The 26,914-nt window shown below is 41.5% G+C and overlaps 1 protein-coding gene across 3 annotated transcripts; it reads right to left on the bottom strand.

Moving 5' to 3' along the window:
• Positions 1–981: 981 nt before the first annotated feature.
• LOC108087693 (protein dead ringer) lies at positions 982–26,849 on the bottom strand. 3 transcript variants are annotated; one of them, XM_017185202.2, is made up of 11 exons: positions 26,199–26,849; positions 14,801–14,976; positions 14,538–14,688; positions 13,520–13,865; positions 13,327–13,442; positions 8,708–8,780; positions 5,035–5,218; positions 4,534–4,681; positions 3,967–4,469; positions 2,796–3,424; positions 982–2,379 (listed from the first exon to the last, which is right to left on the bottom strand). In XM_017185202.2, the coding sequence occupies exons 1-11, from the start codon at positions 26,283–26,285 to the stop codon at positions 1,970–1,972; spliced, it is 2,823 nt and encodes a 940-aa protein (XP_017040691.1). In that variant the 5' UTR covers positions 26,286–26,849; the 3' UTR covers positions 982–1,969. The 3 variants fall into 3 exon arrangements, with proteins under 3 accessions (XP_017040691.1, XP_017040692.1, XP_017040693.1); XM_017185203.2 differs by having other exon boundaries at positions 13,327–13,427; XM_017185204.2 differs by lacking the exons at positions 13,327–13,442; positions 13,520–13,865; positions 14,538–14,688; positions 14,801–14,976; positions 26,199–26,849 and adding an exon at positions 10,162–10,346.
• Positions 26,850–26,914: the final 65 nt, after the last annotated feature.

The raw sequence follows: 26,914 nt of genomic DNA, 5'->3' as shown, positions 1-26,914 counted from the left end.
TGGCTTGTTTTGTGCTCGCAATGAAATCATAACAATCTCCTTAATGTGGATAATGATTAGGCTTTAAGTGAGTACAAATTGAATTGTATTTAAGCGCATAAAATGAATTAATTCTAGTCCGTGGATACAACCGTTCATTTATTTGAAAAGTGGTTGCCAGGTAGCATAATTACTGTAATCAAGATTAAAATTAATATAGTTTGGGAAGTAATTGAAATGTAATCCCAGTGCCCGGCGAACATCCTTTTGAAAGGAAAAGCCCTGCAGTGATTTTGAGAAGACCAGGAAGCCAAGTTTAAGCCGTGTAAACATTTGTACAGCCTTCCAGCTCGCAGCTTTAGCGGTTTATGGCCATGGCCCTAAACGCACTTGCCACTTATCAAGGTCCTTTTGGCCAGGCTGCGTCCGATGTACGCAAGTCATTAGGCTGATGGGTCCGTCGTCCTTTGGAAGCTGGTGCTCCTCCTCCTTTCCCCTTCTCGTTGATTCTGTGATGCCCCGCCACAACATTATGCATTAATGTAGTTAGCACTCGACCTCACCTGGGCAAAAAAGGTATCAAAAGGTAGCGGAAGGCAAGGTAAGGAAAAGGAAAGCTCAGCCCTCTGGGTGCGAACAATTTCACGCATCCATTGTTTCCAACAACATTTGCTTTTCATCACTTTGTTTGGTGTGCATTTTGCGGCCTGCGTTGATAATCTACGGCCCCTTCTGTGTGTTTATGACTTTTTCGCCAAGCCAAAATCAAGGGGAGCCTCTAAACAGGAACAGAAACAAAAACAAGATATGTTTTTGTTTTATAACAGGAAGGAAAATGCCAAGAAATGATGTCGAGGTTCGAGTGCCTTTCATCTTCTTGTTTGCCCGAGCACTTATACAATATATCCTCAGCCCAACTGAGTTATAATTTTTGGCCGCCGTTAATTAGGCGACGGGCAGTCAGGGTTTTATGGCCGTGATAGATTCGAATGCGCATTGAACTAAAATTAAATAGATTTATTATTCAATAAATTGAACGCTTATGCTTAGAATATGCTCATCAATTTGTCGTGGCTTGCCACTTTCCGCTTGGCTTTGGAGTAGTTAGAAATTGCGGGGGAGTCGTGTGTGTGGGTGCCAAAAGCGCTATTTAATTTTACGACAGATACATTTATGCTTATTACTTGTGTTGGCTTTATGTCTAAGATATATGTCTACGATGCGGTCATAATGGATATGCATGTGTGTTATAACGGTCTGTATATGTATGTGTGTCTGTACTGAAGTGTGAATGTGTTCTTACAACTACGTTCCGATAATATATATATTTAGGTTCTACGAGCTAAGTATTGATTGATATGTACAGAAGCTTTGCAGCCTAACACAAAAAAAGATTTAGAAGGAGAAGTTTGTAGTAGGATAAAACAGATTTCACGCTAAAAACAAATTGATTTCGGGGAATCGTAGCCTAGTTCATATATCATATATCATATATAATATATACCATATATGGGTATTGGTTGTATGTATCCGAAGTGATGCACTCGCTTATGTAAGTAATGGCTATCGATAACTACACGCTCGCTGGCTTGTCTTTTATGCAAATGTGGAAATAGAGCACACACATTATCCCACTATATATACTTTCGATATTATATATATTTATGTGTGTGTTATTTGTATGATCTTCTACTGGCGACGGCGGTGGTCATCATCTGGGTTTCTGGGAGGGAGGGAGGTGCTGCATGGAGAACATCGAATGCCGGGATGCGCCTAATGCGCTTTTCTTGTCCTTCGAGCTCCTGTGCTCCTCAGCTCCTTTCTGCTCCTGCCGCATGCGTGTGTATGTACATTTATGTTCGGCATCCGTTTGCTTGTTGGTGTTTGTGTTTGTATGTTTGTGTGTGGGTGAGTTGAACTGCTTTTGTATTTTTCTGAAAAATATGACTTTGGTATTCCTTTTCCTTGCCGGCTGTCCTCATTGTCCTTTCTAGCTGACCACGGCATCCTTGAGCAGGGGGATACCCACACTCGCAGCAGCAGCACCACCCCCAACACCACCACCACCCACCGATGCCGATGAGCCACCGCCTCCGTTTACGAGGGCCCCGCTGGCCTCCATTTCCTGGTCGGCATCCTCCGCCTCCTGCTTCACCGGCGATCGATGCGGCTCCTCCTCAGCAGCTTTCGGCTCCGCCTCCTCCCCATCCTCGTCCTCCTGGTCGTCGTCCTCTTCGTCGTGGTTCTCCTCTCGGGCCCTTGCCACTTCAGCCTGACAGGGCGAACTCGTCCTTGTCCCGCCCTGCGACAGCGGCACGTTGGCCACCAGGACACCCGAGTACTTGACGCCGTTCAGCTCCAGATTGACAATCAGCTGCGGTTCGCCGTTATCGCCGGTTCCTGAAAGACATTGCAGTTTGTATTAGAAGCGATTATATTTAATTGTGGCTTAAAATATTGAAATATAAACTAAAGAGGCATTTAATAAACAGGATACCAATCCGATTATAAGCTTTAGATTGGGGTTTTTTGTTAAGATAAATAGACAAAACAAAAAGAATAAATATATAAATATATATATTTTAGGAAGGATAAAATTATAAACTCAAGTTTATAAGTTTATATTTATATTTATTTTAGATAATAAAAACTTGAAAATATATATGCCACTGAGATTTTTAAGTGAAGAAAAAGTATTTAAAAACAATACATATTTTATATTGAAAATAAATTGTTCAACTTATTTTAAAATAGTTCAGCTGCCTTTTTTGTTATCTTTGATGTTGAATAAATCAAATAATCCCCCTTGAACTCACCATTTCTTGCCACTTGAAACTGCATGCCGGATAACAGGCTTAGCGTCTCGAGAGGATTGAGTTTGCCGGCGGAGGAGCCCTTGTCCTCGGCGGGCAGATCCTTTGCGCCGCTCTGGGGCTTCGAGCCGCCCTTCTTCTTGGTGGAGACGGGCGAGCTGTGGCGATGACCCACCGAGCCACCGGTGGTGGTGGTCGAGGTGGTGGGCGAATTCTCGATGGCCGAGTCGTCGGACTTGTCCAGATGGTGGTTCTGGTGGTGGTGATGGTGGTGGTGTCCATTCATCTGCTGCGGTTCGTTTTCGTCGTGCATCGAGGACGAGTTGCCCGTGGTGTTGTGCTCATTGTGGGCATAGTCGTCCTCCGGTTCGCCCTCGGAGGCGTTATCCTGCTGGTGGCCCATGGATGGATGATGGAATCCCGCTGCCGCTGCCACGGCGGCCATGTTGTGGGGATTCAGGTAGAAGTTGGCGGGAAAGCCGGGCGGCAGGAGGCCACTGCCCACGCGCTTCGCTGGCGGCGGCTGGTGGGGCTGGTCGTCCTGATCCGCTGGCTCCGGCGTGGGTTCCCTTTCGCGTTCCCTTTTTATATTTGTCAGATTCGGAGGCGAGTCGGACAGGTTCAGGGCTTCGCTGCAATGGAGAGTGGAGAAAAAAGCGTAAAGGGTTAGTGTCTCTGCTTAAAAGTAGCTGGCTTATGAAATAGATGGCGCTAGCCAATGTGCTGCTTGGATAGCTTGTGAGACAGGTGGCGCCAGCTTATCAAAATAAACTAATTTTATATCAATATTTAAAAATATAATATAAGGAAAAGGCTATTTGAATAAATTTATTAAAACTTAAACTCAAAAATATTAATTTTTGTACGTTTTTATGGCATACGTTAAATTCTTTAGACAAACCTCAATATTTTACCACTACTTGTATGTTGCTTTTCCTTTTCATAGCCAATTATCACGTTTTTGATTGAAAATAAAATATCTACCATCCCATAAATCATCAAATTAACATTTACTACCAAACGCATTTAAACTTATTAATGCCCAAAGAAAAAACAAGATTGAAAACCAGTTATAGAGGGTAAACTTCAATTATGCCTGTCGCTAATGAAAACATTTGGCAATCGCAATTCGAATATGACCGCCAATTTTAATGAGAAGATAGATTTAGCTTACCGTTGCTGCGGCGAGGTGTGTGCCGATCCCGGCGGGCTGTTGTTGTTGTGGTACATGTGCCACAATGCCACCTGAGCACTGAGCGCCTCGTGCTTGCTCAAATCCGGACTCTGCGACCGCTGGCGTTGCTGCTGCAGGTGGTGTTGCTGCTGCGCCTGTTGCTGCTGCTGCTGATGTTGCTGCTGTTGCTGTTGCTGCTGATGCTGCTGCTGCTGTTGCTGGTGCTGCTGGTGCGGATGTGTGGCTCCCAGAACGGGCGGCATGCCCTGGTCCTTCTTGGCCTGAATCAACTGCAGATACTCCATCATCCGGCTCTCGATCTCCTGCTTGACCAGATTCGGCATTTGGCCAAAAGCCGGTGCTCCCATCAGGCGATGATGAGCTGCAGCAGCGGCGGCAGCAGCCTGGGCCTGCGGGTTGTTGGCCACCGCGGCATGGGTGACCAAAGCCAGCGGCGACATTTGTTGCATGCCACCCGGCAGAGAGGGTCGCGAAATGGGTGTCTATTTCGGGGGGAAAAGTAAATAAATAAATATCAAGCAATATATATTATATAGAAATACCAACCATGGGCATCTGGTTGTGCATGGCCTCGTATTGACCGTAGCTGGAGCGACGTCCTTCCCGGCGATTGCCATCGATGGCCGCCTGCAGCTCCGCCGGCGTGCTCAGATTCTTCTTCTCGCACTCGTACGGGTACAGATACTTCATGTATCTGCAAGATGCATAAAATTATTAATAAGCACAGCAAACAAGGGAAGACGCAAGGGGATGGATGGGGAAAACTTCACGTTGATGTCCTGTTTAAGTTGAATTATCGTGTAAATACGAAAGCGACAGGCAAACAAATCACGATTCCACCGAGGAGGAAGAGAGCAAAGATCGCTGATCGATTGTTGCTTGATCGCTGCAATGTTTGATTGTCCGTTTCTGTTTGCCCCGCATCTCTGGCTCAGGCTGATGGTGTTTGTGTTTGCCTTGGACATAGCTCAACGTGGCAGGTATACGATATAACCCCGGGAATCGAAGGGATTGACTGAGAGGAGTAGAGGAACTAGAGGTACTTACTGGGTGCGCAGGGTGAAGGCGGCACTGGTGATGCTCGACGGCAGATGCAGCCCCTTGATGATCTCCTGCCACAGCTTCTTGTTGATAACATCCACCAGACCGCCGCGGGCTATCACCAAATTGTACAGCTCGTAGAGATCCAGCACCGATTTGGCCATTATCGGCAGCCGATTGATCGGCGTACCTGCAATAGAACAAAATAGACAAAAGGAAAATAAAGGGGGTTTACTACTTGGGACTCAAGAATTTTAAATTGTAAATTGAAAATTGAGTATCCAATTCGAATTCGAATTCGGTTGTTTGCGCAATGAAACTTGTTCTTGCACTTGGCGTTGGCGATGTTTTCCATTCAGCTCGTTAAATGCACCAACAAGCAAAACACGATTTAAAGATCCATAAAACAGATTTATCTTTCCCCAAAGAGTGCAGCACCATTGCACTGCCACCCCCCACCCCCCACTCCCATTCCCCACCCCCTCTGCGATTCCCACTCCCACTCATCGATCACGAAGCAATTAACACTTGTAGTCCCGGTAGCAGCTGAAAAGTGCAGACCGAAGCCGATAAAAACTGAAATAAATCCTAATTGTTGCCCGATTCCAAACTCACACACACAATCGTTTAAATACTATAGTAGGTGCAATATATATACACATGTTTATACATATGTTGATCTGTTTATGGCGGCTAATCATCATCATACACATTGGCATTCGACTCTATTTGCTATTGAAATTGTATTATTCAAATTTTCACGTGCCGGCTAAAGACTTTTCCGCCCTTTAGCTTTTATCTTTTTATTGCACACCGAAAGAAATTGTAATTAAATTGTAGGGTTTCAATTGAAGATGTAATCAGATACAGAATCTTTAAGTAATAAACAACGAATGCAATGTTATTTATTTCCCTTGCAAATAAAGTTCAGACTTTAAACATTTTAGGGTAGAGTGTTGGTTACGTAATGGCCAAATCACATATATTTAAACCCCGTTCTCTTTAATAACATATCTGGCTGCAACTTAAACATCTCCCTCAACTTCAGCATCTGCAGCATTTAGCACTTAAGACAGCCAACGCATTTCTTGTAGGGCCCAAAGGAAACGTATAAAAAACAAATCAACCTGCATAATTGCTGGCCCTGTACGTGAGTAATTCGAATTTGTATAATGCTGCCCGGCCTCCTTTCCTTTTTACGATCCAAATACCATATCACCGAATGCAGCATGAGGCATGAGGCATGAGGCACCGACTGTGCCGCCTGTTGCTGCCCCAATGGGTCCATGGAGCGATCGATCGATCGACTTTCGGTTTCTTTTTCGTTGTGTTTTATGAGCCCGAAAGGAATCAATCAAACTCTTTGATGGACGTGTTGATTGAATGAAAATACGTTTGTTTTTTATGCATATAAACAAATTGAGTGGCGAGGTGATGCTCGTCGTATCAAAAAGGAATAACACAAAATAAATGAGCAATTTCTGCTGCTGATCGTTGGCAAACACACAATGTTCAAAAGCAAAAAACAATCGATTGATGCACGAGCCACAAACATTAAAAAAAAAAAACAAAACAGAAAACTTGGGAGGACGCACATAATCAAAGGCAATTTAATGATCAACTCGGCTTGCCCGTCACTCTCTTGAATCGATCATTAAACTGGCCCAAGGCACTCGATCCGATTCGATCCTATCTGAATATATCTGAACCGATTTCGATCCCGATCCCGATCCCGATTACGCTACTCTCCTTTCGCCTTTGCCTGACTGACACGCACATGCCGACTGGTCGGACTTATTATTATTATTTTTCTTGGCAGCTTTTTACATTTTTTGTGCGGCTTTCAGAGCGAAACTCTTTTCGGGGCACATCTATTTATTTATTCGGCTGCATTTGTTTTCGTAGATGTCAGGCGTTTTTAATGGAAATTAAAAGAAACTTGATCGAGTCTGAAATCATAACGCCACCGAAGGGAGTCGACTCCCCCTGATCCGAAAAATGATTTAGTCAGGGGTCTGGCTTCCCAGACCTCGAGTCTCGAGTCTCAAATCTCAGATGTTGGATGTTGAATGTAGGATGGGATGGGATGGGATGTGATGTGCCAGCAGCTACCGTTGAGCACTGGGAAATATCTACGAAAATAGCGCCCAAGTTGATAAGTGATTGACGTCTTTTAATTAAGAATTGCGCCGCTCTTCGCTGCACAAACATCTCATCTCACGGCAAGCGATCCACGATCCACATTTATTTTATATACTCGCACAGTCCCTCCCGTTGGCTGATGAGCTTCGGCATAATTTCCGTTAGTTAGTTGTACAATTGTACAATATCATTTGGCCATAGACATATGGACACGGAATACTTTTGGCCCCAAGGCACATTTTTTTCTTTCTCTCGGGCGCTTCCTTTTCATGGCGGACGACACTTTAGACAGTCTTCCCCAGTCGCCAATCCCCCTCTTTCCCCATCCCCCCCGCCTCTGCCCTTGTCCCCCACCACACCCCCTTTGCAGTGACCGCGCCGGGTGAGCATGCATATGTCAAAACTTGAACGCATGTGACAGATTAAAATCCATTAAGTTGTCAAGCCCCGAAGACGTTCTACGCATAAAGTTGGGCAAGTATGTTTATCCAAAGCATAGATTTTATATACTTTGTATGAAACGCACACAAGAAATTATATAAAATAAATAAATAAATAGTGCTTAATACAAATGTGTCTTTAGCACAGCAAATTATACTTCCCTTCCGTCTTTACTCGCATGTGTGTGTGAAATTCACACTGTGAATTTTAAACTCAATTATATATTTTAAAATGAGATGCATATTTCAGAATCGTTATTATTATATTCTAAGAAATAAGGTGTTAAATAAAAAATGAGTATTTTTAAAAAGGTTTTTCTATATTTTATAACTTCTAAACTTCAATTTAAAATCCCTATAAATTCCCCACTCAATAAAGGTTCCTCGTAGGTCCACAATAAACCCTCTACTCTTTCCATGGAATATGGCTTATGCAAATACAAACAAATTGAATGCGTTCTCGAGTTGCCGGTCAGGCAATCGCGGCAAACACACTCGACCATAAGGACGCTCGAGGATCGCACTCGGCCAACAGGAAGTGTAATTTGATGGAAAAGTACAGTCACGACGGGCATTAGTATCGGTTGCATGCCACCGATTTCCCTCGTATTTGTTAATGCCCATAATTAATGACAAAAGTGCAGGAAAGCATACGAGTATACGCGCATGTATAAATAGGCATTTGCTCCGATTGCAGCTGAAAGTCGCCTTTAAAATTTAAGTACCAATATGCATATGGTACCCCCATTGCGTGTGTGTGAGTGTGACAGTAATTTGAAGTGACAAAATGACAAAAAGTCAGCCACCAAAATGATTTCCCTACTTCTCTCTCGCGCGGCTTCCTCTTCTCGAGAAGAATTTCTGCATATTTTAATGGCTCCCCTTTGGCCCCCTCGCGTTCTTCAAAATCAAACGTCAAAGTGCCGAGAAATTTATTCAATTAACATAATTTGAGTGAGCCCAAAAGCACTTGGCTGGCTGAGTCAGCAATCCGTCATCTGGGCCAGGGATATGCAAATGTCAGATTCGAGATACATTGCCCCAAAACCCCCTCGGTTTGCCCATTCGACAAAACTTCAATGCGAGATGCAACTTACCGCGCTTTTGCATAAACGAGAACAAATCGTCCAGGAACTCTTTGCGCTTGGGGTCGTCATTGATTTCATAGAGCTGGAAATAGAAGCAGAGGGAATTTAGTATTACAGAGTAATTTTAAAATTGAATTTCAAATTTTTTAATTGTTTGATTTATTGTTGAATTCCTCCCACAGAAAACCAATTCGTACTAATAATTGGTCCACCCGTGGGCGCCAATTAATTTAAACCGTGTTATAGTGCCAAGTTTTTGAGATGGGTAAGGTAAACTGTAATTTGTATCTATACATATGAACTAACAATATCATGTCGAGTATATTTCTATATTTTTCTACCCAGAACAACACACAAAACAATCCATTATAAGCATATTAGGACGCAATAACAACAAAACCAACTAACAAAAGACCCAACAACTTGACTCTTTTGGCCAATGGATTGGCACAAAATGGAGTTTGGCTCACTTCTGGCCTTTTGTTGGGCCAACAATAGACGCTCACGATGACAGGGGCGCGTGTTGGGTCTCGCCATCTCGCTCTTTTTATCCCTCCCTCCAATAATACCCATTGTTTGCTGGGGGTTGATAGAGAACATTCCCCTAACCTCCAGCACTGCCTCTTTGGGTTTTTGTGAAAGTGTGAAGCACTCAATGAGCGTGAATCGTACAATGGATAATTAGGTGATAAAGATAAAGGAACAGAGATACACACACGAAGCAGATACATAGATACATAGATGTATCTGACATTTATACATTATTATTTATCATCAGTATGTGCTGCGGTTTTCCTGCGGCTCATGCTTTGACCTTTGCCACCAGGAACCGACCGACTCTTAAAGGAAAAACCCTAGTCACAACTTGAGTACGAGTACGAGTACGAGTACGAGTATGTTCAGAATTAATGACAACATCGGAGTGAACTCATCAAATTCGGAATTCATCATACTTTCCGCCTACTGCAAAAAGAAAGAAACGAAGCAAAGTTCGAGTTGGAGTTGCAAACTATAGATGGAAACCCAGCCAGGTCTGCTATCCCATCCTTGGTGCACATTCTAAGTCAATGCGAATGATGAACTGCCTCCTTCTCCATCTCCGACTCCATCTCCATCTCCATTGCCAACTCCATCTCCTTTCGCCTCTCCACCTCCTCGCATAAATGATTTAAAACCAAGTCAGACTCGAAGGCCCGACTTTGGCCGGGCACTTTGGACTCCTCCTGCCAGCTTCTTTCCAAACTGGCTGGGGATATTTTTTATGATGCTCGACGCCCACAAGAGCTATAGGAGCTTTACAAACGTATATATGTATATATATAAATCTATATATATTCATGGCTTTATACTGCTTTGGGTTGAGGCGAACACAAAATAAATTAATTGAAATTCAACTTGATTGTTTTCCCAAAGGATTCGTTCTTTTTCACTGATTAAACTTTATATTTAAACATGTGATGTACCTCCTGTATTTGATCTTCGGAGATAAGCATTTTGATACGGTTAAACACTTGTTGCTGCTTCAAAATCCAAACTGTAGTTCACTTGTTATTAATTTAGAAGAAAAAACCCAATTCCGTTGGTTTTATTTCATTGATCAACGCGACGATGCAACGCCATCAAAGGTCGTTTATCAACTAAATATGTGGCAGGAGTCTGGATCGAAATGCTGCCGGCGACGCAGCCGCTGCACTCACGTACATTCACTCACACACACACATTTGAATACCCACTCACACTGGCACACACGTGCTGTATCTATGTGTGATACTGCCTGCCTGTCTGGGGTATTCTCGTATTAATAATCATAAAATGAAGTCCCGCTTTCTCACAAGGGTTGCAAACCTGCCTGTGCCTCATCTTTTAGATATCTCTTTTCCCAATTTCGATCCCTAACTTGCATCACAGCAGCCGCAAAACCGTTAAGCGCTACCAGTATCTCTCCCAAATCCGCAGCAATAAACTTATAAAGCCGGGAAACAAGAATTCTATCCCCTAACCGGGTTTTTGTAGACCAATCATAATCGTTTTTATAACTATCGAACTTGCCGCTGCCTGCGAAGAGCAGAAATACACACAGACACACATGTTTTTCGGGTTCGGGTTATAAAAATAATCTCACTTATTTGTCGCCTAGACTTAGTACCTAACAAATCCGCTGCCTGGGTGCTTGAAATTCGAATCCTTGATTCTGGGAATCCTTCGGCTGCATTTTCGCCAGATCAATTCCTTTTGCCTGCCCCTCCGCCGCTTCTGTGTTTGTTCGTGGGTGTAATTTATAACTATCAGATACAGATACAGATGCTGGAAAAGCATATGGATGCAAAAGGTTTCCAGTGGACATTAAAATTTATATGGACCGAGATCCCGTTGCAAGGATTTGGTGCCTAAGTGTTATCCTGCCGTATCGAGTGCATAATTTGACCGCCAGCACTCGCACTTCGATTCCCAAACGAGCGAAGGAGCAGCTAAAGATACAGATACATCTGCAGGTTGCCTGCATATTTATTCAAGAATTTCACACTTATTACTCGAAATGTGTTGAACAGATTTTCCGTTTTGTTGTGTCTTATATTTTATTTCATTTGTTGGCTCTTTCAATTTTCTGACGATTGCTTCTGCTACTAAAGTATCTTTAAATAAATGTCCATTAAAATTAAAATATCACTCTGCCAATTAATTTTAATAAGATTTTCGTGGTGTTGTTTTTTATTTCTTACTTAATTAAAATGGTATTTTATATTCTCATTTCGATTGTAGCCATTCCACATTTGATCAGATAAATTTTCTACTCATTTAAAAGAATTTAGAACGTCAGCTCAGCTCAATTCTCTTAGTCATGAATTCTCGATCAACTAATTACAAAAAAACAAAACACGCGCCAAAAAAAAGCTTTGAATTGAAAGGAAATTGCACAATCGCCACAATTGAATTCTTCGGTGGACTTCACATGTATTTCTGCCTTCAGAATTAAGTACAAAGAAATAAAATAAAATATAGAATATTATTGGAAAATGCTTTGGGGTCTATAATTAAACATAATTATTCAGTACGTACAGATAATTGACATTGATTAATGAGAGCAGAGCAGCGCAGCCACGGAAAGAAACTATATAATACAAGAAATGAGCAGCGAAATGTACCAAAAATAATATTTTTGTTTTACTCGTTGTCTTCGTCCGCGGATGGATGGATAGAAAGATAGATAGATAGATAGATGGATGGATGGCTGACTGGCTGGCTGGCTAGCTGACTGACTGACTAGCTGGCTGTCTGACTGATGGCCAAGACTGAGAACTAAAATCAGAGCGCAGTGTGGATTTTGGGGAAAGGCGAATGGCTGAGAAGCCGGCGAATGAATGAGCGTATCTGTATCTGTATCTGAATCTGAATCTGTATCTGTGCGATACTCGCGTTCAAAATGGCTTTCGTAGTCGCCAACTATTGCTTCAATTAACATAATTAACGCCACGTCTCGTTTCCACAATTAATGAAAGAGCGAAACAGCCATTTTGAATGGGCTGCGAGGGATTTATCCGACACCTACAGATGCTCCAAAGGGAAATATAATATATTTACTCACATATATATATATAGATATATTTATGACCGGTTTCTGCAAGCACATCATCATCATTCACCGCACACGGTGTAAGCGAAGGTGTTAAGCGTGAAGCTACAGATACACTTGGGGCCAAAAGCTGCGTTCACAGCCGAGAGATACATAAGTATCTTTTGCATTGCATTGCGAGGGTCAAAGTTTTTATAGTGCATAGAGAATGCGGGCTCCGTTTGATGGATAGCTCTCAGCCCTCGCGAATAGCCAAAAGGGAGTGGGTTATATGTGTGTGTGTGTGTGTGTGTCGAGTGTGTGTGTGCATTTAAAGTTAATCGAAATTCGGTTTTTATGGCCCAAGCGAGACGAGCCAAAACCGAACCGAACCAAAAGCTGTTGAGGTTCACACACGCTTCGCTTCGCTGTGTGTGTGTGTGTGTGCGTATCCGTATCTCAATTTTGGCAACCACATTTAATGACCAAAAAATTGTGCACTGCTCTCGAAAAATATACTCGTATACTTGAGGGGATTTGCGGGCCTACAATCAGCGCGTCCTAATTGCTCTTGGTCAGCATCTGGACCTCACATGCCGGGGGATGCTATCCAGCCAGCCAGTCAGCTATCCAGATAGCCCGGCTACTCAGATAGCCCGGCTATTTTCTCACCAAATTAACGCCCTGGCATAAGGGGCTTCATTAATTGCTCAATTGCAAACCGGAACTATCGAGTGGAACGCCTCAAGGCGGCACTAACATTTACCGAGAGCAGATCCAAGTCGTTCCGAACCGAAAACGAGATCACAAAAGTGGATTGCTGCCACAGCATCTTGCAACTGGTTTCCCAGACGGCTAGCCCCTTCAGCCAGGTGGGATAACTCGGGATGGGTTGGGTTAAGATACTTTGCCAATGGACTGAGCAACCGACTGGCTATTAGTCGTTAATTGATAGCTTGCCTGCGCATCTTGTTTACACACAGTTTTGTCGATTTCAATTGACTGGACCCCTTGGCCAAACAGCACCACCGCTGCACCACAGCACCACCAGTGTACCACTACTACCACTACTACTAACCTGTCTGACTTGTTTGAACTGCTCTTCAAAGCTCCATCCATTATTCTGCTGCGATGAATTGGATGCCTCGCTGGACGTCGACGAGTTCGATGCGGAATTGGCTGCAAAGTGGCGGGCTGAGTAGTGCAACATTTAAAATAAACACAATGGGATCGGATCGCCGCTTGCCACGCGATTGATAAGTGATACCAACCTTCCTTGCCGCTCGGCGCTGCTGTGGGGGATGCAAACGAGAACTGGTGGCCACCACCCACTCCTCCTCCTCCGCCGCCGGATCCTCCAGTTCCTCCGGGTCCACTGTTGCCTCCACCATTTGTGGCAGGATTGCTGTTGGAGCTGGGCGTTGTGGTGGTGCCACCGTTGTAGCTGCCACCGCTGTTACCTCCGCCACTTGGCGCCGAGGTCACGTGGCCAAAGGAGGCAGCCGCCGCCGCCGCAGCCACCGAATTGTGGGGCAGCGGGAAGCCCGAGCTGATCGTCGTGGGCAGCATGTTGGCCCCAAAGGCGGCAGCATGAGCAGCAGCCGCGTAATCCTGTTCCTAGGAAAAGATAATTGATAGGTATTTAATTCCAATTAAAATGTAAAAACGAAATTTTATTGAAGAACATAAATTCAATTTGATTTTAGAAATATAAATTCAAAATGTAATATTTTTGATTAGAATATAAGTCAATTTTGAACATAATATCTTCTTTATTTTATTAAACAGAATTAAAACATTTTAAAGAATTTTATTCTTCTTTCCCCTTTTTGACCTTTGAAACCTAAAAACCTTTTTAAACAAAATATAATCACCAAATGGTATTAACTTTTTTGCTCTCATCCATCGATAATTATGTACTTGTCCTTATTTAGATTAATTCTTAAATGGCTTTCAATTTGCTGGCACTTCTTAAGCAAAGTAGACATTGACATTATAATTCTAATGATTTAACCCACAAATTTAATATTATGCAAGGCGGTCAACAACATAAACACATCTCATATAATTCAGTAAAAATTAATCTTAAAATGCATAAGTGCTTTGGCAAACAACTAAAAGTGCCAGCGAGTTCTTAATGGGATGCTTAATTAGTTTTTAACTTTGGCATATAAATTACCCCCAAGAATCGAGAATAGAGGCTTTGGGTTTTATTTGCCTTAGAAGAACTTTAGCGAATAGCCTTAAATCAATCAAATGGGGGATTCCTATTTAAGCCACCCAACTCACCATTAGGCCCACCTTCATGTCGCGCACCTGCATCTTGAGCTTCTCGAGGACGTCGCTGTGCTGCAGATTTGGAATGCTGTGTAGACTTCCGATGCCCATGAAGCTGCCAAGAGCGTTCAGCGGATGATTCGGCGGCAGTTGGTGGTGATGGCTGTGGGAAAAACAGATAATGGGCATTAGCATTAGATTATTGTTATTGCACCTTATTCAACCACCTCCTCCGAGGACATCAATCAGGAGCAGTCAGTCAGTCAGTCACTCACCTCAATGGCAACTCGGTCTGGGGCTCTGGACTGGCGAAGCTGCCGCCTCCACCTCCTCCGCCGGAAACTGTGTGACTCAAGCGGGCTGCGATCGCCGCTTTGGCGCTCAGCTGATGGTGCTCCCCGTCCACGGAGTCGCAGTCGCGCATCTCGTCGTCCGTTCGATCACCATGTGACTGCACAGGAGGAAACAAATATATTCCAACAGTTAAATGGCTGCTTTAAGACCAACTCTTTGGGATACAGAACAAAGAACTTTAGAACTAAAATTCCTCTTATATATTTAACAAAATTTATTTTCAAATGCTGAAAAAGACAGCATTTTGTGGAAAGCCAGTATCAACTTAATTGCTAACTGACACAAATCTTATACATGTTTAATTGTATAATTATTTGTAAGACAATAAACTGCTTTAAATATATTTGTATTAAATAAAATAAATTACTTTGGTAAGGGAGAGAAATAGAGACTGATGTAAGAAAGATAGGGTATTTTATTATAATTTTGTAATATAAAATTTCTACAAAGTATAGTTTTCTATCAGTGCACTCTAAAACCAAAAACAAAGAAACCCCAAAGAGGAACTCTAGACTTGATGGGGAATTAATGGCGGCGCTTATGTCAACAAGCGGCCTGCTGGGCTAGCTTAATACTGCCACTTTGTCAGGCGGCTAAATCGGAATCGGGAATCAGAATCGATATTAAGACACTCGGATCTTCGGGAGAATCAGTTTGCGTGGGCAGAGCGTGGTCATTGATCTAGCATTGAATGAAGTACTGAGTCCACTGAGGCCACTCGATTCTGGTTTATGGCATGTGCCAAGAGACACATTAGCCAAGCCACGCCGCGCAATTTCAATTGAAAGCAACTGAAAGCAACTTCCTCCGGCGGGGTGACAACAAAGGTAACCACTTAATAAATTAACAATGGCAGACCCACAAAACGGCAATCAGCCCGGAGAGCTGTTCGCACTCCATCCACGTTTTTTGGTCGATGAGAAGGGGAGATGGAGATGGTTGAGGAGGTGGTTGAGATGGGGAGCCGCTCCTGATCGCAACTTTCAGCCGTGACTCTTTGCCAAGAAGTCCGCCACGCATGGCCGAGAGTGTTGAAGTCACCAACTGCGACTGCAACTGCGACTGCGAATTGCGAACTGCATCTTTAGAGCCACAAAGAGTAGAGAGCAGCTCCTTTGGCCAGCTCGGCAATGCAACTCCATCACGGCTTCTTGGTTTTTATGCATTTGGAGAGGTGCAAATTAAGCGCATCTGTGACTGTGTGCAAATCGGGAATTTTCAATTTAAACACAGCCATCGGAGGAGCAGGGAACTGGCGGAGGGACCAAACAAAGTAAGCCAGGCCAACGCCAAGTCGGTCTCATATGTGAATGTGAATGTGGATGTTTGCCGGATCTGCTGTGAGTGTGTTCAACATTTATCGCCTTACTCTTTGCTGGAGCTGGTGTGGCTGGTACTATGGTACTCTATAGTACTCGTATTCGTACTCATAGTCGATGTGGTGTCGCTTAGGCATAATCATAAACGCAACCAAAACCAAGGCATAGACAATGCCTCGACCATAGAGAAACAGAGTTCCCGGAATTCTTTGAAGTCGGCGCAAAATGCATACCGCTTCTTTGGCGAAATTGTTGCATATGCATTTCCACATACAGTTGCGGTCAAAAGTATTATGGCCATGTTGTCAAGTCTTTAGTAAATGCTTTTCATAGGCTTAATGTCGTTTTGGGTATTGGATTTTAAGGAGTAACATTTTGGAAGCAAAGAAAGCGGTTAAAGTGGTAAAGAAAATTTTAATTGATTTTAAAATGTTTATATTAAAGAATGTATAATATATAATGCTTATAGAAAGGTAAGCATTATTAAGATTTAAAAAATATTTAAACTTTAAAGTGAGGATAAAAAACAGGATAAAAAAATTAAAAACTATTTTTGAATTTTTCTACACAAGCAATCCCAATGATTTACGAAGCTGCTCGCGCCCCTCGCTTTGGATGCGGCTCTTGGTAAGTGAACTTAACTTGGCCCAACTTGGTTGGTTGGTTGGTTAGTTAACCCGACGACTGTAGTCGAGTCGGCGGTGGTCGGCCCATGTTTGCGAGTGTGTGTATATCAAATTAATGTAACTTATCGAAACCGTGCGAAATACATGCAGATGCCCGCTCGGCCACATGCACACGGCTATATTGCTATATTGCTATATTGCACATTGCTTCTCTGGACCTCGGCGTTTTAGTTGCGGTCGGCTGTTGACCAGGCCCAAACACAATTGTGGTCGGTGCTCCGCCAATGGCCAACATCCAACGGCCAAGAGGCAACAGCCAACAGCCAACTGAAAACGGCATGCAGGCCATGCCAACTTGCACCTATAAAATGTCTAATTAATGCACAACGAATTTGTGCCGCTTTAATGTTGCTGCGGCGGTTGCTGTTGTTGTAACTATTGTTGTTGCTGTTGCAAGTGCACGGATCGGCAGATGGAAGTGCCTGCTCAATGAGCACACACGTAATTTATTTAAAATATTCATTAAAATGGTAACAAAGTAGGCTTTGGGAACCATGGGGCATGTATGGCGCTTTTAATTAACCAAAACAATTATCGGGCATCATTAATGGGTAAAAGTTTCAAACAACTTTCCATTAAGGCAGTGGTCTGCTTTACAGACTTCAAAAAATCGATTTTTTTTTTTTGTCTTAAATCTATTATAAAACTGCCCAAGAATATGTGTTCAAAATTTTAGAGGCCAATTCGACATATTTTCGAAGCTAGATCAGTTTTAGTGGCCGAGCGTCGAGCAGGTTCGTATGCTCGGGCAGACTTTACAGCCCGTTTTCTCGAGTTTTTATTTTCACAAGTATTGGAAAACGGTGCCGGCCATAGTAAAAAAAATATATGTCCGATCGAAAAAAACCAAAGTGATCTAGCTTCAGTATTGAATTATCTTCTATTTGAACTAAAAAAAATGGATAAAAGTACTATTTAAATTACTTGTTTTGCAACTTAAAGTGAACTTTTTTTTCCAAAAAAGTGAATTTTTTTTTCAAACTTAGAATAAATTTGGAATTTCGTCATTTCTTCGGGTTTTTTTAGTTCATATAGAAAAGAAACTTATAAAAAGTAAAAAAAATTTGGTTCCACTGTTTCAGATGCATCGCACGAACTCCATCACCGGCACCGATTAACAAGTGCACACTCTAGGCGCCCCAGAAAAATCGTTACAACTTCCGCTAATTTCAATTATTTGCAATAATAAAAATTGTTTTTTAAAGTTTAAATATAATATTATATCGTCTCAAAATTTCGTTTACCGCAATCATTTCCTTCCCTTTCAAAAAAATTGTTGAAAAAACGCTCTTTTTTCGGCTCCTAAAGCAGACCACTGCCTTAAGGATACAGAAAATTATTAATTAACCAAACTATTTTTTTTAATATTCCTAAGTATTATTATAATTCTTTTTAAATTTAATAAGGCAAGTTTTTCTTACACAACATTTCTAAATAAATATAAAGCAAACTTTCGTAACCTGAAAATTCTAAGTTCTAAAGGAAGAAATCCATCAAAACCACCGCAACGATTTCCATTCGAGATACGGGATTTCATAGGAATATCGGGAGAGCTTCCGCGGAATATATAGTCGTAATAGGCGTCGCATAAATCACCATGAAGCGATAAGGTGTTCCACTTGGAAGGCATTAAGTCACATCCAATGGATGGCGGGAAAAACACCCGCACACTTGGAAACCCACACAGGGAAAACTCGCCTAATGGAGGTGTACCGCCCTGTACTATCCCCCCCAAGTACAGATGTGCTTAAAAATATATATGTAGATATATTTATTGAACCCACCTGGCTGGGGGACACACTAGCTCCATTAATTTCTGCGTTGATAAAACGCTACTGTTATCGCCAGCTAAAAACCGAAGACGCCAAACTGCTAAGGCAAGACATTAAATCGCAATTAGACCCACAGACAACGAGGAAAACTCGACTACACATGTAGTGTACGATAGAGATACTACTCCGAAAGTCAAACAAAACAAATGGATATGGGACCCGGTGGTTTTATTTTTCTAGGCTGAGGGGGGCGGCACCTGTGCAATTTGCTTTAATAGCTTTCAATGCACCACTGACGGAGGCAACTATCTGAGTGGCCTGTATAGGTAAAATATTTAATTTATTTGCCGCAGTCCGTTTTCACCCCCCTCCACTCCCCTCTTCGCTCTCTTTATCGCTAATTAGTGTTGACATTACATTTTCGATAGAAGTAGCTGGAAATAATTTATCTAAATTTATTATCACTGCATTGGCAACCACAAATGCAATTTACCTAATTTCCATTCGGTGTACGACATTCGAATATGGTTTGCCAATGACAAATTTGTAGGAAATTGCTAGCAGTTTCCGAGGGTTTTCAAGGACGGACAAGCAGGCGGACAAACGGACGGACAAGCAGGCGGACAAACGGACGGATGCCGTATGTGCAACATGCCGTGCTAATTTAAAACAAAAGGACGAACCGCTGCGACCGCTCGAAAACCCATAATGCGACAATCCTGAAACGAAGCTGTGAAGGGCGCTGCCGGCAAACAGGATCAGGATATTGCTACCAGAAGATGGTCCTATATACAGCAGCCCATCTAAGGGGCGTTTATTGTGTGAAGGATTAAGATTACGAGCCGGCGAGCATGTGTATCCGCATCTGTATCTGTGGCTCGAGTCGCCGGTTTTACAACTGAATTTCCTTGTTTTTTCGTTGTTCTCCCTTTTTTTTTAGCCCGAACTCTCTTGACAAACTGAAGCCTAATGTCCTTATGACTCAAGTGGGTTCGCCCGGGTCCTCAATTGAGGATCAGTCCTGGGCGTACTGGCGTCTTAAGTTTATTACGTTTGTCTTATTCAAATCGTTAGTCTGGAAAATTATGCACATTGTTTGAAATGTTTTTAACAGAAATTGTTCTTTGCAGGATATGTATGGAGTAGTTTTTTTTTTAATTATTAAGGTTATTACTGTTTGAATTTTAAATATAAAATTGTTGGTATAAATATGTACTTAAATCATTAATTTCAGACAGCGCACGAGTTTAGGGTTACACACATGTGCTGACAGATATCTTCTCTATAAAAATAGGTTCGTAAACATTCATATGTCACATCTTCATATCTGTCAAAAACATAATCTTGGATGGCACGATGCCCTCCAGAGATAAATTCCTATTTGCCCCCGGGGTTTACGTTCTGCGTGAGATTTTATGAGAGATCTCGTCAACTACGAAATCAATCTAAAGACAAAACGACTAATTGGACTACAGGCAAGATTAAAGGCTCTAAGCCATTATTTATTCAAAAGCAAACCGTTAACAAGCCATCAAAGAATTATTTTTTTTATATACCAATCAACCCCTGAAGCGCTTTTCAGTTTCGTTCAGTTTCGCTGGCACATGTGCTGGGATCTTATAACTGAATAAATATATAAATAAAATTTGCCCATTTACGCATCCACCCCGTGGCGAATTATGTATTTCAACGCGATGCAACTGCAGCAGATATTCCGAAAGGAAAGAACTCCACGCCAGCGGCTTAAAACTAAGGAGATGAAAAAGAGAAAATAAATATACAGTCGACTCTCGTTAATTCGAAACTCGAGGGACTCTTGAAATATTTCGAATTATCGAGTGTTTGAAATATCAAATGGTTCGAAATTTCGAAATTTTCGAAAGAACTTTGTTATACTGGCTGGCTTTAAAGCACAATTCTGCTGCTCACACTGCTCAATAACTTTTTTAAGAGAAAAAGTGCATGAAATACTTTTTCATCACTTTCGTTTTGTAGACATAAGCTTTGTAAGGTATCAAATGAGGATCTTGCTTCCTTAACTGACACCTCTGCCAAAGGTTCTTTATACTTTCTAGGGCTCATAGCTAACACTAACTTTTAATATGCCTACCAACGAAAGAGTAACAGTAACTGAATAACTACACAAACCAATTCGTAAGAAGTGTGTGCGTCAAAAACTACATAATCAAAACAAAAACAAAGGCAAGTTTGAACTTGTCGCAAAATTTTTTTCTCTGCAACTTTGAATTGTCGAGTGTTAGACGCTGATGAGTTCGAATTAACGCGTGGTTTTGTTAAATATCAATGATTTTTTCGTTCGAATTACCAAGTGTATGAAAATGTATTGATTTAGTTCGAAATATAAAGAGATTTCGTAGGGACCTCGTGATAACTTTGAATTATAGAGAGGTTCGAATTATCGCAGGTTTGAATTAACGAGAGTCGACTGTAAATGAATAAATGTGTAAAAAGGGACAAAAACATGTGCAACGTGGTCTTCGGGCAACGAGAGCATGGAAATAAAATTAAAATGCAAAACGTATCTGAAAGATACATATGCCGGCGCACTCACACAGATACGCGGCCATGTGTTAATGGTCGACTGTGAAGTGTGTGTGTGTGCGTACAAACGCGATTTCATTCGCTCGCCAAGCGTCGAAGCGGAAAAAATAAAGCGAATAAAATATAAAAATGGAAACAACAAAAACGGGCCAACAAACACTGAGGCACACACACACTCACACACACACTGGTGAAACATAATGGCGCTGGCTGTACACCCCACTCTTTCCCCCCTCTACAACACCACCCCCTCCTCTTACCATTGCCATTCCTCTTAACCCTTTTGGCACGCACGCCCATGTAAACTGAGCGCGGCGGGCAGACGAAAAATTTCGCGTAAACAATAAAAAATACAAAAAACAAAACCGGTTAAAAAAAAAAGAAAAGAAACAAAAAACAATAAAGGAGAGAGGAATCAGAGGAAAGAGGAAGAAAACGCAACGGTTAAACAGCAATAGTTGGGCTGGGTTCTATGTACGTCTGGGTCTGGAGTTTTTTACTGGGAGTTCGAGGAGTCCAAGTCGCACTTCTCGACGTCTGGAGGAGCTTGGGTCGCCGGGGTGGATTCACTGCGTCTAGCTTCGATTGCAGGCGGCAATAATTAAAAACTGCATTATTTTATTGCCTTGGCCAGCCCGCGAGTCCGCCTGTCTTTTGGCCTTTTCGTCTCTTGGCTGACTGACTGACTGACGGACTGCCTGTCTGGACGGCAAAGACCTCACTTTATTGGATCCGAACGGAGGGTTTCGCGGGGGCAGAGAGGCTTGTTACAGTCGCCTGCCCGAAATATATCTCTATTTTATGACTGGGTGTCGCCACATAAAGAAAGTCTCCTAAGACCGCACTTTCCACCATTGTTAATAAGGGAATGTTTCTAAGCACAATTGTTTGCCTGTAATGGGGTCCCTCAATTTGAACAATAAACTACTATTGTGGTGGGAAACTATCCTGACACATAAAGTAAATAATTATAAAATACATATTCAAGCAATTGTTTTTTACTTTTCAAAAAAATATAATAATTAAATTATTATCACTACCTATTTATCATGTTCAAGAAAACCAGCTGGTTGATTTAATTTACTGAAATTCCCCAAAAGAAAAGACTTCGTTTAGGAATCGATAATAATTACGTATTGATTTCAGTTGCAATTTGTTTGGCTTCAATATACACAAATTCCAGGGGTTTTCAGGTGTGAAGTGAAGAAGACAGCCAAACATTAAACAAGGATGTTTTAAGTGCTAAATTAAAATTGTTGTTTGCCAGTTTGGTTATTCAATTTGTTGATGCTCACGCGATTCTCTCCTTGGTCATTTGGCACGCCCATTTTTGTTTGTATTTAGCAAAAGGGAGAGCGATATAGAGTAAAAGAGTGAAAGAGAGACGCGACTTTTTATTAGCGTGATGATAAATACACTTTTTATCCACTTCAATACACACATCCCCATCGCAGATCGTGCCCTCGCATATTCACATTTTGTTTTGCGATTCGCAATTCGTATTTCTTGCTGCTTTTCGCAATCGGCAGCTGTACTGGAAAAATCCAATTAACAGTTTTATTAGCTATGGTTGGCAAAATAATTCATAAATTCATTAAAAACAATACGAAAAGCGCAAACTGTAATAGTACCAATAATAATCATATTTTTTACGACCTCTTTCTGCTGTTATTGCGCTGTTGATTTTCTTGTTGTTTTCTTGTTTTTGTTTTTTATTTTTATTTTGTGTTTTTGACATTTGTCGCCGTGCATTTTTGTGTGCCGTAAACTGCATTTGTTGGAAATTAAATTTTCCTATATATCCGAATGACGTGACAAATCCCCCCTTTTGGGCAGTTTCAAGTTCGCGTCCCCAAGAACTGAAACTAAAAGCACAACAAATTTCGTTTGTCATTGCGGTTGAAAGCGCCACCAGAAAAAAAAAACAAATGGAAAGGGAAAGAGTCAGGGACGTGTCATCCCCCAAAGGCCCCCACTAGATACTTAATCAAATATTTCCCCTGCTATACGGTTATGCAAGAAGAATAACGAATAAGAGCCGGGGGAAAGAGGCGAAGAGCCCCCAGAAAGAATTTAATAAAAATCGTTGCCTGTCAGCGTACAAGAAGCCAAACAAATTATAACAGGTGCCGCTGCCCGTCCAACCCAAATGGACATGGACAGTGGCGGAGGGAGGGGGATCGGCAAGGGGGTGAGGGAGAAGGGTAAGGAAGGGAGTGTAAGTGGCCCAATCTGGCTTGCTTTCCAATCAGTCAAGTGTGAAACAGTTAACCCATTTCGAAGGCAGGTAAACGATTTCGTAAGACAAAATACAAAGCAGCAAAAATTTATAAAATTTATTCATTTTTATAGAACCTATTTTCTATTTATTATAAAGGTAAGCTTCTTAAACCAATATAATATATTTTATAACCTCAACGATTAAGATTAAGAGGAATTGCATATGTTATACCATTATTCCTATTAAGTACCCGAAACCTTTAAGTTTATGGATAAAGTAATTTCAAAAAAATTATTATGCGAATGCTTACCACCATGAAATAAAATTTTCTTTTTAAGTCCCATAATTAAAGTTATAACTTTTCCCCAACTTTCAGGCCGCCACATAAAAAGCGGTCGTAAATAAATATGGAAAAGCTGCTCAAATCAAGCCAAAGTGTGAATCAGTGCAAACACCACCACCAGTCGGGCCGTTAACCACCACAGAGATTTCGGGGGGTTTCCCCAACCCGACACCCATGTGATTTAATGTGGGAACTCAGCCCGGAGCACGTGCAGAGTGCAGAGTGGTCTGGTCAGAACAGAAGATACCCCAGCGAAGAATCAAAAGCCAGCGAGCGATTTTCAATTGTTTCAAGTCATGTTCGCGGGCTTGATTTAATTTAAAAACGATTCAAAAATTACAGACAGCAATTCGGCAATAATTTTAAACTCTGAGTTTAACCCATGTAATTAAAGCGCCGATTGGATGACGATGCTGGGCATTGGGCATCGGGCATCGGGCATGAACCATTGGGCACGATTCGGTCTCGGTCCGGACTTGGTTTCATTCGAGAATTTATGACTTTTTGACAGCCCACATTATTGTTTAATCGTGACTTTTGAGTCGAAAATCCGAACGAGTGGCCGCAGGATTTGATTTGAATAGAACCACGGATCGGATGTGCGAATGACACCAGCATATACTATATGCGGTCGATAAGATGGTGTGTGGGTTCGCAGTGGGGTTAATTAAACAGCACCCACATGCGGACATTCAATTGTGAACCTCACTTCCCTCCGCCTTCGCGATAAAACCCTTCAATTAACACCAGCCAAGAAGGGAATAAATACATCGCGGTTTGATCTGTGAGATGACGAATGGATCCGAGATTCAGACATCTGTTTGCACAGCCAGCCGTCTTGGCCCGGCTATCAGAGAGAAGCTGATGGCACTGCTGGCTGGCCAAAAGCGAGGCTATTAAAAATTATGTAAATAGCCGGCCGGCCAGTGAGTGTATAAAGTCTGGCTCATTGTTGATCGAGCCGGCAATGTCTATTAACAATAATAAAAATGAAAGAAAACAAAGGGGCAGAAACAAAAAACTAACAAGAGTTTTATTGAATTGAAGAAGCTGCATACCTGAAAGCGAATGGCCGAAAGGCCTGAAAGGCAATAAAGCCCATTTAATATTCATTTAAGGTACTAACAAATAATGCAAATATTTGAACAATCTATTTACATATGAACGCCATCAAAGAGCTTGAATTGAAAAAGATCTTTCAATCGACGGAAATTGTGAACGAGATCCCACCACTCTCGGCCATCTAGGGTCCCCGAAACAGATGAATCTATTTGTATTTATGAGTATGTTATGCACTTAGCTCGATCAACGTGTGAGTATCTCGGTGAGTGTGTCTGTATAATAACCGTCTTGTATGCGACCATTTAGCATGTCACCTTTTAACGGCTCTCCGGCAAACAGAAACGCCAAAAAATCATCTCCCCCATTTCGTATTCCCTTTCTCTCCCAGCCTCGATTGAATCAACATATTTTTTTAACATTATAATTACGTTTTGAATCATCTGCAAACAATGTGAGTCAAATTGCAGAAATTGGTTTTGGTTTCGAGCAGGCAAAATAAAACAAAAACTCAAGTATAAGTTGCTACCCAAACAAGAGATCATGATGGCATAAAAAGTTGTTGTTGACGAAGGCACAAACTTTTCCTCCTCGTGCCGTCGGCAAAACATTGTTTTTTTCAATATATATTTCTCGACGCACCTGTTTGGAGATCTTTTCCTACATAATACCCCACCTCCCCATCAGTTGTCATTCTTTTTTCTATTCACCTCAAGATTAAATAATATTTTTCGCGTGGCAAATGGATATTGATGCATTAGTTACTCAAATTACCAGATGGCGAAGTAGAAAACAAATCAAATTCTATATATAATGGATAGATGAAAGGTTGAATACATTATTAATTTGTACGCTTGACAAATATCATTTGGTGAAATGCATACCTTGGAACAAATTTTAGAATTAAGATAGAAAACTATATATTTTTGACTTTCTTAAGACTTCTTTTATATTTCATTAAGGTTAAATGTGTTATCTCAATACTTTACCAATAATTAGTGTACAATTTTAATTATTTTCAGTTTTTCCTGTAGGATGTAAATTTCTCTCTCGAGTACAATTATATCAATTATTTATATTGCTTGGGTTTATGTTTAATCGGTTCGAAACTTGCTATAGCTTTTTAATCATCATGCGGCTTGTCATGAAAATTGATTGAGGTATAGAGTTAAACTATCGAGACATATTTTTTTCCTTATTAATGTGTATATAAATCGTTTTATTAGCATCTAATAATCAATCTAGGTATAATAGTAACTTGTATAAAATTTATGGCTAGTCAATCAATATTACAGTTGAAAGATTTTTATAACAAGAAATAGTGATTAGTTGAATAGTATTTCTTATTGATTCTTACCAAATCGTCTCCCAGATCAGAATCGCGTTCAATATTGCTGGTTGAACGACCGCTACAGTCCATAGTAGGGTGCACTCGCAGTTGCATTGAAGCGGAGTGGTTTGCTCTTCTAGAATGTCACTAATATTTCAAATATTCCGGTTGTTAGGCGATCGATGATCACCCGCGCAATAATCCTTTAGTTATTTAATTGGCACAGCACACTTTTGTTGTGTTTTTAGCTTCTATACGGCAATACTTTTGGGGCCAGCATTTGGTTTTTGGTTTTTGTACGCGCGAACCGTTATGATCGTTGTTTCCCTTCACACTCTTGTTGGCAAAATGGAGAGCGCGCTTAAGAACCGTTCACTTGGATTTTATGCCTTTCTGTTTGTTTAGCTGCAAATATGCAATTATTTGCGGTTGTTTAATGTAACTTGCTTTATCTCAGGGTTTTTATATTTTTCACTTGAATCTGTAATCAGAGTTTTTATTTCCACATTCACACACACAGAACACGATTGTTATTAGATCCACTTGGTAACGTTACTTAATTAAAAATTATGTGTCCATTTGAAAAGCCGTTATCCGAACGCACGACCGACGCTCACGGAACTCCAATTGGGCATAGAGGCTCGTCTCGTCCACACCGAAGTCCAAAATCGATCTGAATCGCGAACAAGAAACTATATACTGCATATGCTCTGTTCGCAGCGCTGCCCACCTTTGCTGAGAGC

Source organism: Drosophila ficusphila, unplaced genomic scaffold (assembly GCF_018152265.1).
Source record: "Drosophila ficusphila isolate 14025-0441.05 unplaced genomic scaffold, ASM1815226v1 contig_414, whole genome shotgun sequence".
In the NCBI taxonomy this organism is placed as follows: domain Eukaryota; kingdom Metazoa; phylum Arthropoda; class Insecta; order Diptera; family Drosophilidae; genus Drosophila; species Drosophila ficusphila.
Note: the sequence above shows the minus strand (reverse complement) of the source record. Positions and strands in the feature narration are given on the sequence as shown.

What these genes read in the sequence shown, in the direction of transcription:
- LOC108087693 (XM_017185202.2), bottom strand. Translation starts at nt 26,285, where the DNA reads ATGCAACTGCGAGTGCACCCTACTATGGACTGTAGCGGTCGTTCAACC. An exon ending in AGCGCCGAGCGGCAAGGAAG is followed by an intron (nt 13,443 to 13,519) that starts GTTGGTATCACT and finishes TGCACTACTCAG; the next exon opens with CCCGCCACTTTGCAGCCAAT. An exon ending in CTCGTTTATGCAAAAGCGCG is followed by an intron (nt 5,219 to 8,707) that starts GTAAGTTGCATC and finishes GTTCTATTGCAG; the next exon opens with GTACGCCGATCAATCGGCTG.